Source organism: Elgaria multicarinata, chromosome 1 (assembly GCF_023053635.1).
Source record: "Elgaria multicarinata webbii isolate HBS135686 ecotype San Diego chromosome 1, rElgMul1.1.pri, whole genome shotgun sequence".
NCBI classification, from domain to species: domain Eukaryota; kingdom Metazoa; phylum Chordata; class Lepidosauria; order Squamata; family Anguidae; genus Elgaria; species Elgaria multicarinata.
This window is the reverse complement of record NC_086171.1, coordinates 70,932,413-70,946,194: the sequence shown is the minus strand read 5'-3', so window position 1 is coordinate 70,946,194 and position 13,782 is coordinate 70,932,413. Positions and strand designations below refer to the sequence as shown.

At 42.4% G+C, this 13,782-nt stretch overlaps 1 protein-coding gene across 6 annotated transcripts in view; it reads left to right on the top strand.

The window, feature by feature from the left end:
• ARPP21 (cAMP regulated phosphoprotein 21) overlaps positions 1–13,782 on the top strand; it is a 246,702-nt gene that overhangs the window by 194,430 nt on the left and 38,490 nt on the right. For all 6 annotated transcript variants that reach the window (XM_063130022.1, XM_063130056.1, XM_063130046.1 and 3 more), the window contains 3 exons: positions 1,369–1,532; positions 4,426–4,530; positions 8,517–8,777. In XM_063130022.1, coding sequence (XP_062986092.1) covers positions 1,369–1,532; positions 4,426–4,530; positions 8,517–8,777 — 530 coding nt within the window. The remainder of the gene's footprint in view (positions 1–1,368; positions 1,533–4,425; positions 4,531–8,516; positions 8,778–13,782) is intronic.

Sequence of the window (13,782 nt, the reverse complement as noted above, 5' to 3'; positions counted from 1 at the left end):
TTATCCTGGTTGTGCTATTTTACTGTATTTTGTATTTGTGTTTTTAGACTGTTGGTTGTTTTATTATGGTTTTAGTTTTTGTGAACCGCCCAGAGAGCTTCGGCTATTGGGCGGTATAAAAATGTAATAAATAAATAAATAAATAAATCTAACATCACCACCTCTAATACCAATAACAGGAAATAGTCATATAATGTAGTTTGTCAGCGTAATGGAAGAGAATGGATAGCTGGAATTAAATTTTTCATTAAGAATCATTTAGTGTATGCATTAAGAGCTTACTGGAAAGCAGATATTACTTGAAAGAAGATCAGCATGGGTCATACACAACAGTGCTGTAAGCTCTCAAAAGGGAAGAGAGCTTATGTCTATGCCGAATTACTATTTGATGGTGTCAGCTAAAGTCCAACTAAAAGTACACATTTTAATTATTTAGACTGCAATCCTAAGCATTCATATCTGGAAGTAAGTCCCATTGAAGTCCCATGCAATCGAGATGCAGAGGAGTGCACAGTTAATCAGTCAACTGAACTACCTGATACGTTCATCCCTCTGTAGAATCATGAGACAGAAGCATTTTTAATAATTAGATAATATTAGTATTACAGAGGAACAAGAAGAGTGAACTTAAAATGTTCCTTAGATTCTATAATTTACCTTTCTATTCCAATTTTGAGTCCTAAGAAAATGAATTAAAGAAAACCCTTTGCTCCCTTAATGCCTGCCCATGCCATTGCTCTCTGGGATCTTCATGGCAGCTTAAAGATTCAGAGCCTGAACCATGTTTGATTCCCATGCTGTGTAAAGCATGTAAAAGGTTATACTGTTGCCTAAAGCAAGATGTGATTGCATAGAGTTTGGCCCTCTTCAGAGATGCTCAGTTGGGACTGAGAGTGTGGAATGTTTTACTTCTGGCTAAAAATACTTACACATGTTAACAGCCTCTGCAGCAACAGCACTCCCACTGCCAGAGAGAGAGAAAGAGAGATGGCTGCCTTTAAATTTGAACATTGCCAGTAAATTGTACCTTCCAGAACTTGAAGGTTGTTGAAGAATATTAACTAATATAAGAGAATTAAACATGCCATCCCATGTCTTCATTTGGTGATTGCTATAAAGTGGTCTTAAAAAGTACATTGGGCTGAATCCAGCTTTAGGCACAAGCAACTGGGCTGGTGGGAGTAGACTCCCCCACCCCACCTCCTCGCAGCAACCCCTCCAGCCCTCTGAAAATACTACAGAGGGTCAGGGAACCCTGCGGAATGGAGTGAGCTGAAAATTGGGCAGAGGCATCTTCCATGAGCAGAACTGTTCTGTCCTCAGAAGACAGATTCCGGATCCAACCCATTAAAGATGAATTTGTTCTAGGTCAACCATTTGTAAACCCAGATGGTACGCCGGCAGTATACAATCCACCCAACAGTCAGCAACCGATTAGGAGTCAAATAGTTGGACAGTCTCAACAGCCGCCTTCATCCCAGCAACCTGTGCAGCAACCACAGCAACAAATGACAAGCCACCTTGTCACACAGGTAAGGATATCTGCCTATATGCTCACAGCTAAAGTGGAATCACATGTGAGGAAATTGGGCCAGTATCAGGAAGTGCTGCCTTACTTTCTGGGCAGCCCCACAGGGCACCTAAGAAGTCAGTTGAGTGCCCCTTGATGCAAGAGATGCACCTCATGAGACCTTGCAGTGTTGCTGAGAATGCTAAAGCACAACTTGTGGATTGAGCATGAAGCACTGTGCCCCATCCAACCCTATAGCATTGCAAGGGGCCGTGTGGTGCAGCCCTTTGGGCTAGTCCTGCTCAGTCTCTCCAGACTGTCTCCCCAGTTTGGGAGAACACATCTGTTCAATCATGTGCATTGCAACAGCCGTATATACCCATCCCCACATGTAGACTCAGGTTTATACAATCAGGGCCTCCATATGTAATGCCTCCCACCCAGATGGGATGTTCATCAGTGGCTCTGCGAGTTCTTGAGGCGCCCATGTGGGGGTCTCTGAGTAGTGTGAAATATTCATCTGACTCCCAATGAAGAGATGCATATTAGGAGTGTGGACATCTTTCCAAATTAAGAGATGCAGGAGTTCAATTTTGGATAAGCACTGAATATAAAAGTTCCACTTTCCCCCATCCCATCTTCAACATGTCTGAAGCTACTGAATGAAGCCTAAATCCTGCATTATTAAACAAAGGGTTTAGGTTCATATCCTGAGAGCCTTTTAGAATTTCATCAGGTATCTGTTTTTCCTGTCAATTCACTGTGGTAACCAGAGGCAACACAATGGACAGAATTCTCTTAAATGGATAGAAGCTCTTTCATCACCTGCACCTGTCAGGCCTATCACAAGCCTTTGTGGGGGTGGGTCATTCCATGGATATACATGTGTTCACTGAGGCCTTTTCTAGCTTGTAAATAACTGCAATTGATCATACACTGCTGCATCTTACTGCGTTTTGGATTATTGTGGTTTTTAAATTGTTTTAATAGTGTTGTTTTAAATATATTTGTTTTGTTGTTGTAGTTGAAATTATTTTTAGTAGTGTTTTAATACTATATTTAAATGTCACTTTTAATATTGGCATTGTAAACAGTTTGGAGATTTTTAATATTAAGCAGTATCTAAATATTATTAATAAATAAATATACTAAAATAATGAATAAGTAAGTCATTTGAGTTTCAAACTGAGATCTAGGTTGAACACTGTTTTACTGAAATAGAATTCCAGTGATGTTTTTCAGCAGAGGTCATGTAAGAATGGCAGAAATTCAGTGTTTCTCTGGCTAGGAAGAATTGCCTGAACAGGAGTCCTGCCAAAGTAAAAATAAAAGGGTGGGTGGAGTGGCAACTCTACCAGACAAAAATACTTTTGGGATTTTAGTTGTGTCTGACATAATATAGCTAACATCAGTATCATCATTCAGCAATTCTGATAGCAACAGTGCCTAGGAGATGAGAAAATTATCCCATGCATTTCACAGTGGGAAATTTAAGTTGTCAGTGGGAAATTTAAATTGTAAATGGGAAATAGTAATCCCTACACTGTCTGCATATGCAGAACCTTTATTTAATTTACCTACCTATTTCCTCTAAATGAACATGATGGTTATTGCATCCTGGTAATTATAGCTACATTGTGCACAAGATAGCTTTTAATATTTGGCTCTTTGCCAGCAGTGTTCCTTAATATTACTGAGTCATCTTTATAGGGATGCTGGCCTTTGTCCTCATGCAGAGCCATCCACTTGTTACGGGTTTTACGTAATTTTAACTTTTTGTTAATTGCTCTGGGAACCTGATGAAGGCCAGGATATAAATCCCTTCAACAAGCAGACAAATGAATTATTGTTTTTATAAGGTTGACTGATGGTGTTCTGGGTTACTGCTAAATCCTACCCAAAGTAATAAAAGAGCCATAGTAGTGTGTTTTTCATAGGCCCAATTCTAAGACTTGCTTCACCACGGCTGCATCTTGACGACAACACGTTTGCGCTGTGAGCCCCCAAACCCCTGCATTTGCACTCCTTTGCGTTATCCTCACGCGTAGGAGCGAGCGCGGGGGTTGCATGTGAGGAGGAACACTCCTCATATCTCCATTTTTTGTTCATTTGTTTTTGTTTTCCTTTTCTTGGGAGGAGGCGCCAGGCCCGTGCATGAGGCGCTCATGGCTCCTCACAGCCCTGGTTTTTTTAAAAAAAAAACTTTGGGGGGCTTCTCCCCATGTTGGAGAAGCATGGAGGTAGGCTAGCGGCCGTTAGGCTTGCTGGCCCACCCCTTCCCTCTCCCACCTGTCTGAGTAGATGGTGACCAATCAGGGTTCACCATCTGCCCAGACACGCCTCCGAAGCAGCTCCGGGACAAGGTGACAGACAGATGCCATCATTGGGTCACTCCAAAAGAAAAAAGTCACGTTAAGTCCCCAACTTTTTTTAAACCTGAAATTTTGGGGGAATGCCTCGGGATGGCTCCGTTATGGTGGCTGCGTCATATAAATGACCTGTCACCAGTGCGGAACCAGCCTGGGGCAAATCCCTCGTCAAGGCAGGCCCCAGCAGTAAATAGCCCATCAATCCCTATGCCAGCATAACTTTATAAACCCTCAAATCATTCAAAAACTCCCAGAGCTTTAAAACAGCATTGCAACATTAGAGCATAGGTATTGAGTTTCTGAGTGTTCGAATCAAATGGGCTTTTTGCCCATGGATTTAACAGGTTTAGGATTGCAGACATGCAGGGGGTGGGGGGAAATTCAGTCTTAAACCAACTATATCTGACCTATTGTACCCTGTGCTGGTGAGCCAGAATATGTCGTCTGGTTATTGTTTTGACCTTAGCTCAAATTAAGAAATGTCTGTCTTTCTCTAAGGGCAATAATTGAATCTTCTTTGTTCTATTTTGTCTCCTTTCCGCTCAGCCTGTCCAGGCTCTGCAGCCCTCTTCCCAATCAGTGCAGTATCCAGCAGTTTCCTATCCTCCTCAGCATCTTCTGGCAGTGTCTCCAACGCAGCAGTTTCCTCTGGTACTATAGATTTTTATTACTTTTTATGTGGATCGATTACGTTGTCTGAGCATGCTTTCTGTTTGGGGGCACGGCTATCTGGAGAAACAGAACGCAGTTGTTATAAAACTTGTGTCTTGTTCAGTGGCCCTGAAAATGCTCATCACTTAGGCCCTCTTAAGTCTGTCCCAAAATCATGTTTGAAAGTGATAGAAGATTTCCAGCAGTGTATGTTTACATGCTTTCCCAAGTTAATTATGGATGCAGTGTTATTTTTTATGTTTTGGGCTGTTAATCCTACTAGTTCAGTTTATCTGAAGTTCATTTAGAGCACCAAAGATATGCAGGGGTGTAGTGGAACCAGGGCTCATAGGGATGCTGATGTCCTCTCTCTCTCTCTCTCTCTCTCTCTCTCTCTCTCTCTCTCTCCCTCTCCCTCTCCCTCTCCCTCTCCCTCTCCCTCTCCCTCTCCCTCTCCCTCTCCCTCCCCGGGCACAAGAGGGGGAGCGGGAGGTTTTGTTTTTTAAAAAATTACTTACTTTTGTGAAGAAGCACTCAAGCACTCATCTTGAGTTTAAAAAATCCAAAATGGCGGCCACGACGTCCTCTTCCTCCTGGACGTTGCACACCGCATGTAGACAAGGGGAACAATCTCACGATCATAAAATCGCGAGATCATCCCCCTCCACCCCCCTCATCTAGCCATGTCCTCTCTCTCTTTCTCACACACAGAATTCCCTTTTCCTCTGAGCTTAGCTGCTGGGGTGGGTGGGGCTGGATTGTTCTAGCAACAATATATTGTCCCCTGCAAAATATTTTGGGGTGGCTTAGCCTTGAATGGGCCTTAAGCACCTGTTAGCTTTATAAAGACGTGCTCCTGTTGGAGATGAAAACTGCTAGAACTGGTGTGTCGACAGGGATCAACGCAGCTGCCTGAATTTTTTTTGGACTCTACTTAGAGACGTGGCTGTGGCAGCTGTTAAAGATACAGGAGCCCCGTCCTCCTTTCCATAGGGTCACCCTACCGAAAGGGCCACCTGGAGCGGCTGTGAAAGGGGGAAAGGAGCCGCCCAGGCCCTCCCCTCCATGACGGCGATAAAAAAAAAGAGAGAGACGTGGCTATGGGGACTGTCAGGATGGTCACCTGCACTTCAGAATTTACCGCTACACCACTGAAGAGATGTCTACAGCAACATGTCTAATTCCTCTCTTACCATTTAGGATTCCCCCTCTTTTTCTCTGAGCTACCTTTTTGGGTGTATGTTCTGAGTGCTTAGGCATAGATTGGGAACTGTTTGTAGGTTGTTATATGCAGGCTGAATTCAGGCTGAGTTAAAAGATTCAATAAGGTTTCCTACCGAGAAGTTTTAACATGAAGGTGATTTGTGTGAGTCTTATGAGCTTTTTAAAATTATTTTTTAAAGCCACATAAAGATGAAACACACTTTGCAGTAAGAAAGAGATGTCAGCGTCTACTTTGGTTCAGCCCCCACAATGCAATGTCAGGAGTTACACCACATTAGGCACTTCCGCAGCTCTGGAACCCAACCTGCAGTCCAACCAGAAGTTTAAACTGCCTGGTCAGAAGGGCCCCAACCCTACAGATGTCAGTGTACAGGCTGGCCAATCCCTGCGCAGGCCTCAGCAAGCCAAATAGAGAGAGTGGTGATGGAGTTGCTGGCAAGGACAGATGACAAAAGGTGGAGAACGAACTGTCCCTCACCATTGTCAACCCTTCAGAGGGGAGTCAGAACACTCAGAGCATTTGACTGCCTCTGATCAGCTCAGGGCTGTCTCCTCAGAGGGCATACTGTAGCTAGATGGGGCGATATCCCGAGGATCACCCCGGGATCATCCCTGTGTGTCCACATGACGCACAGGGCATCCCGGGAGCAAGGAGAGATGATCCCTCCCTTTCCCCGAGATATCGCCCTGCTCTTTAATCCCGCTTTTTCCACGGTCTTGGGATGATCCCGAGACCGCGGAATGTGTGGCTGGGCGTCATGGTTTGTCCTGGCTCTTCGTGAAGAGCCGGGAGCTGGGAACGGGGCACAGAGCTCCTCAGGAGCTCTGTGCCCATCGGGGGTGGGGTGGGGGAAGCGGGGAATTTTTTAAATTGAAAACCCCCTCACCTTTTGCGCACAAGCGCTTGTGCGCTCCATCTCCTTTAAAAATAAAAAACAAAATGGCAGGCGTGATGTCCTTTTCCTCCTAGGATGTCACGCGCCGCATGTAGACAGAGGGGGAGATCTCACAATAACCGTATCGCGAGATCATACCCCCTCTGTCACGCTAGACCGGGTAGGTCTAGCCATGGCCTGAGGCTCCACATGGCCATAGGCAAGGCTGGTGCCGCATAACATGCTGAAAAGCTTTGTGTGAATAATGGAAGGTTGTGCAGGCAAAAATATAACACACACACACCCCCAAATGAGCATAAACAGAGAGAAACAAATGGGATATAGCACACATGCCTTCTTTTGAAAATGTATCTGCTTTCCTACAAGCAATTGCAAAAATGATACATAACCAGGTTTGGGGGTTTGGGGACAGAATGTGCCGGCTCTATGCAATGTGTTTTGTGATGTATTCCATGTAAAACAGGAGGTGAAACCATATCCTAAATTAATAGTACTGGAATATGGTGGGGGCTTATTGTATCATGACAAAGCAGGAATCAACATGATAAATTAGTAGAATACAGAATAAATGAAGTACACTTGAGGAGACTGTATTCATAGCAGAGAGTTGATTTGTGCCTGAAAGAGCCGAGACTTATAGACATGTACAATGTGACCTTGACAATTTGCTGCTGGTAGGGGTTGCCTCTTTATTCTTCCCTACTACAGGCATATATGCTTTTACCTCCTGTCAAGTTCCGTAACTTTCCCAACTCTTGTCTGATTGGACTAGACAGCCAGATAGACTTTGGCATTTTCTTACTCTCCATTTAGATACATTAGCCAAGCAATTGCTGAAGGTAAAAACCTGGGAGGATGCAAAGATGAAGTAAGACAATAAGCTAGGGAAACACTGAGGTAGTAGGAAGTCCACATGGGTTAGCCTTGTGGCAGAGGCCCCCCCAAAATGGCAGAGTAAACGGCCCATGTGAAGCTAGCTTTGACATGCAGTTTAAGAATCACAATTAAGTTACTGTTAATTACAGTTGACATTTTAACAGGCCGGATAGGATTGTGTGTGTGTGTGTGTTTCCTTCTTCCCTGTTGTTCCTTTCCTCTCGTTTTCAACCTTATGCCTGATGACATTCTAAAACATCACATTTTTCTAATCTTTAAAAAGACAGAAATAAAACTGGATAACTCTTTAGGGTTTAAAACTGAAGAGAAAAACAGTACCGTAGGGCCAAAACAAACATTACATTAAAGATGTAGCTAGCAGCTACAACTTTGAAGTAATGTCTGTTTTGGTCCCTCAGAGTAGACCCTCTCCAGATGAGGCCAATCATCTCCTGTTCCTTAATGGAGTTGACAGAAGCCCAAATGTTTCTCTATCGGCAGTGGAGCACCTAACTCCCTTAAATCCTTAATTATATACACTTGCCTGGGAGTAAGTCCCATTGAACTGAATGGGGCTTACTACTTAGTAAACACGCAAAGGATATATTAGGTCATCCTGTTTGAAATCTAAAGAAAAGTATGCTCTTAAATTATTACTTAATGCCTTTTGGATGGCTGGAAAGCTGCTTGTATTGCCTTTTGCCTGCGGATATATGTGGCTAGGGCCAAATCAATCCCCGAAGAGGAAAAATCCACCAGGTGTTATAAAGTGCAATGTAGAATACACCATTTAGTTATCTTGGGGTTTTATTAATTAACTCCCAGGCTTGGGCTTGTTTGTTCGTTTTATTCACTTAATTGCTTTTGTGTGTGCTTAAATGTATTTCCTTCTGCTTCTTGTGTGTGCTTGTTTGAACCCATTTTTTTGTTTTCCAAATACCCACTGCAGAGAGCTCTGTTGATCATTTTCAACTGACTTTTGCCTCACAGCGAGATGACATGACAACACAATTTAGCCAGATGAGCTTAAGTCGTCAGTCATCAGGAGAAAACCCTGATTCACCTTCTGGTCCTGTCTATCCATCACCTATTATACAGCAGTCTTCCCCACAGACTGGTTACGTCATGTCATCCCCAAGCCAGCAACTCCCCCCTGGAGGTTTTACAGGTTCAGGTCCACCAGTATCCCAACAAGTCCTGCAACCCCCACCTCCACCACAGGGTTATGTACAACAACCACCACCTGCTCAGGTAAGTGTATATTTGTGATTGCGTCCTTCCCCCATCCACTTTCAAGAATTTATTTTGCATGATTTCAGTAGCATGGTCATAAAAGAAACGATGGTCAAGGAATATTGCATAAATGCGTAAACATTTCAGACAGTGGATAAGGCCAGTTCCACACATTCAACGTGATAGAGTTCTCTATGCAACAACCCGCAGCTATCCAATGACCATTTCTGGTGAAAAGGCAGTACCATATGCCTCATTGCCTAAGAAGAGGAAGGCAAATACTGGCTGCAGGTGAACTAGAAATTTCATTAACTGGCTGTGTATTATAGTTTCTCCTTGATTACAACAAATTATTTATTTATTTAAGGATTTTTATGCCGCCATTCAGCCAAAAAAGGCTCTCACGGCGGCTTACAAAAGTATTTCTTGACAGTCCCTGCCCACAGGCTTACAATCTAAAAGACATGACACAAAAGGAAAGGGGATTGGGAGGGAGGAGGAGGAGGGGGAAAAGGAAAGCAAATTCAGGCACTACAATCTTAGTTGCAAAGTTCAGCAGTGACAGTTGGCAGCAGGAGGGAGGCGGCTCTTAGCTGGAGCTGGACCCAGGCACGGTGGAGAGGTGCCTGGCTGCTGCTTCCTCCCTCACTGGTGGCCTCTCCAGAGATTATCTGAATTATAAATTCAGATCAAATTTATCTAAATTATCTGACCACTTCCCATCTTTGTCATCACTCATTCACTACAGCATCCTATACTAACTTCCATGTATGAATGGATTAATCACCGATTAATAACCACAGATACAGGTTCTTTTTATGGAGAAGGACCATACATAGGGATGTATGAGAAATTCATTTCAGTTCATTTTTGACCAGAAATTACCCATGTGGACTGCACACAATCTGTGGCTTAAATCTATACATTTCCAAGTAATTCATAGAACAAAAAAAATGCATTTGAAAAATGCACGCATTCAAAAAATGTGCATGAAAAATGTTTACTTCCAAAAATGTGCACAAACACATGCTAATCAATGGGGAAAACTGTGTATATTTTTAAAATGTGCACAATTGATGTGTACATCTGGGAAATGCGCATGAAAATAGACACAAATATTTGTGCGAAAAGAACAAAGTTCACAATCTGATATGAACATAAGTGAGAATGAGCTTTAAGGTGGAATTTGGAAAAATCTGAGCTCAAGTTTTGCTCATCTGCACTTCTCTCTCCACACATTCAGCTGAATGATATAGTGACGAGAGATCAAGTGATGTACTTTTATGTATGAAACTGCCCCTTAAGATCAATGCTACGGGTTATATCTGCACATTATTACTACAGAGGAAAGTAGGAAGGGCCACACTAGAGGCCTTCAAGAGGCAGCTGGACAACCATCTGTCAGGGATGCTTTAGGGTGGATTCCTGCATTGAGCAGGGGGTTGGACTCGATGGCCTTGTAGGCCCGTTCCAACTCTGCTATACTATGATTCTATAAACAGTGTGTCTGTGGTTCTGCATTTTCCTGTGTATGGAGACAGAGCTGCCACATTGCCTCTAGTCGAAGTAATAGCCATGAATCATATTTAATTGACTTGAACATGTAAGACATGACAGATCTATAATGTGCACTGGCTTCCTGAAGACTGATTAGGCTTTAATGTTTGTGACTAAACATTCCAGCTTGCCTCCTGAGTATCCTCACAGACTAAGGGAAGAGATTATTGACAAGCAAAGTGCCTGGAGGGTTTTCTTTACCATATGCATTTTTATTTAAAAAGCTGGTTTTCGAAACATAATTATAGCAAACTAAAATCAAAAAACACCACTGCATTCTGAAATTCTCTCTCCTTGCCTCTCTCTCTCTCTCTGTCTGGATCCAGACATCATGCTAATCCACCATGGGCTGCATTTGAAAGTGATCCACAGTGGCTTAGCATGTTGTGTGGGGAGTCTTTCTCCCGCTCCACGACGGGTACTGTACCCCTTATCCACCTCCTGCAGTGGGAGCAGCAGGATTAATTTTAGCTGCTCCATGGGAAAAATGCCGTGACCATGGACACAGCCGCCCACTGGGATAAGCAGCAGCAGAACAACAGGGATTTACCTACAGAGTGGGGATGGTGCACTGTGTGCTCATTGTGGTTTTCCTACAGTGTAGTTCCCCTACCCACCCCGTGGTTGTGTGAATAGGGCCTCTCTCTAATATTTACCCCGCTTGCCTCTCTCTCAAGATTTTAACCTCCAAACGCATTGTTTAAAAATCATACCAATTGTTCCCCTAGTTTTATTTGTGTTAATTGTTTCTTATGACTAGCATAGCTACAGTTCTCAGTTATGCAGTCGTGCATTTTCAGTGTTACTCCCGAGGATTTTTCCAAACAATTTGGAAAGCTAGTGCTTTTTTGTTATATGAATTTAAATAGAGAAAATTAAACTATATTTGGAAAATTAATGCTTACAAAAGCTTATTCCTTCCCCTCTATGCCAGCTGCTAACATATTAACGGTAGAGGTTTGTTCTTTTTAAAATAAAAGGCCCTGCTTGGGAAGTTAGAAGAGTACAACAAAATATATAATAGCCTTTTCATAGTATTAGCAAAATGCTTGTGATTATGAGTGCAGTGTCTTAAAATGGATAGAGGTGACACTATTTACTGCACTTTCAAAAGGCTTATGACAAAAAAATCCAAAAAAACCCTGAGAATGGGATAAGAGAAGAGGTCCTTCTATGGATCAGTAGCTGGTTAAAAAACAGTAAGTAAATGGACAGTCTTCACAATGGAGGGATGTAAACAGTGGGCTTTGCATGATTGGCCTTGAGGAAAGAAGCTGTCTTCATGGTGCCTCCCTATGAAACTCCATGGTTTCCGTCTCCCAGGGTGGCATCAGGTAATCCCGATGGTAAGGAGGAAGAACGGGGTTTCTGAGCGGCCATCCAGGTACCGGAGCCGCCTCCGCCCTCTTCCTGGTGGACGGTAGCCAATTGCTCATCACCTTCCACCAGGCACCACCCCCGGATTGGTCCCAGAGCAACATGAGATGGCAGAAGAACAATACTGACATCACTTCAATTTAGGGGCAATTCATTCTTTCCTGTGACTGCTTCGTATGCCAGGAACATTGCAAGGTCAAATAAACTCCTGGTACAAGAGATTCCCATAGGAAAAGTTGGATCATGTGTGGAATAAAAAAGAATAATGCCATCCCCACCACCCTCTAATCCAACAATTGATACTAATGTAAATTCTTTAGAATCCTGAACTTTTGCAGCGAAGTGGATTCTGCGGTTATTTCCATGGTTCTGCAAATTTCAGTAATAATTTACCACCTAATTAGCCAATTTGGCATTGATTTTAATATTTATATTTTTATCAGTTTTGTTGGAATGTTATACTTCAAGTTCTAATAGCTGCTGAAGAAGTAATGAAGAAACTTTTAAGCTCTTTTGGAATCCAAGTATATTTATAACGCATCCTTACTGGCAGCTATGCAAAGCCAAACATGTTTCATGTATTGGCAGAGGTCCCATTTTGGAGTCTGCTATTTAGCCATTCTTCATGTTCTGCTTCAGAGCTCTAGTTGAGGCGTAAGTGGAAATCATAATTTATTCATATGGCGCTCTCATGTTAAATGTTCTATACCAAACTAAATTTTGTTCATAGGCCCAAAGAAATAACTGTGTGTGTTAGTGTGTGTTTTCCATTCTTACTGAGACTTTTGAAAGGGCCAACCAAAATAAAGTGGCTGGAACTATAGAATAGAAACACTGACAAATAACAGGTTACACTAATTAGGTTACTCCCTATAGGTAGATGTAAAAAAAAAAAGATGGTCCAGCTCTTTGGACCAATATGTATTATGAGAAGAGACCAAAAGGAATATCTCTTACCTCCCTTTCTTTCTGATTTTTATGTTAATTATCTTACCCTAGCGTTATACATTAGTGCCAGTTTCCCTGTGTCAATTTTGGCTTATTCTGTAAACATATTGTTATACACTGATGCATTTATGATCTGCACAGATAGAGCTGAGGTGATCAAAGAGAGACTCTGGGTCAATTTGTCAGAGAGAATAGCTAAGTTTGAATTATGCCAAAAACAAGCAGTTGTGTTTGAAGATCACCCTGCATGATGTTACTAGTCTCTGGTAAGCCAGACTGTTGAACAAGTTTGTAACTTTAATGGTTTGGCAGTTGTGCTTGCCACTTTAAATTCTACAATGCTAAAAGTCTTGAGATCTTCACAGGTTGTTCTTGGCTTTGAAAGAAGCATGGCAGGGGAGAGCTCAGTTCAAACTACTGGTGCTTTGAAGCCATACATGGCCTAGGACCTGGGTACCTATTGAACCATCTTCCCCTGCATCACTAAGGTCATCATCTGAGGCTCTCTTCAAGTATCCCCACCTTCTAAGGTACAGTGGGTGGTGACCAGAGAGAGGAGCTTTTCAGCTGTGGCACTCAGCCTGTGGAATATCCTTTCTAGAAAGGCTAGCCTTTTTAGTGAAGACCTTTTTATTCTCCCAGGATTTATATATATATATACACACACACACCTACCTTTTAAGCTTTTGCAAATTTCTCAGCTCATTCTTATCTTTGTTTTCTATCTTATTTGTTGATTTTATTCACAAATCTTTTTTTTTATTTTTACTGATTTGTTAGCTAACCTGAAGCTGAAGGTGCAGGTAATTATAAATCAAATGTGGTTTCACCATCTCTTGAGCTATTTGCAGAGTATTCCCTTCCTCAGCTAACTTGGGGGATGGCATGGCAGTGTATCTGATGAAGTGGACAGTATCCACAAATGCTTATGCCAGAATAAATACATATGTTAGTCTTTAAGGTGAAGCAAGACTCTTTGTTGTGCTTGCTGCAATAGAATGACATGGCTGCCCCTCTAGAAAGAGATAGCTAAGAATTTAAGAGTTTAAATCAATGTCATGCCTTCTGTACTATGTTTTTCAGTGCCCTATCAAATTGGTGGAATGACAAATATACTTAATTGTCATGTACTTGGCTCTTT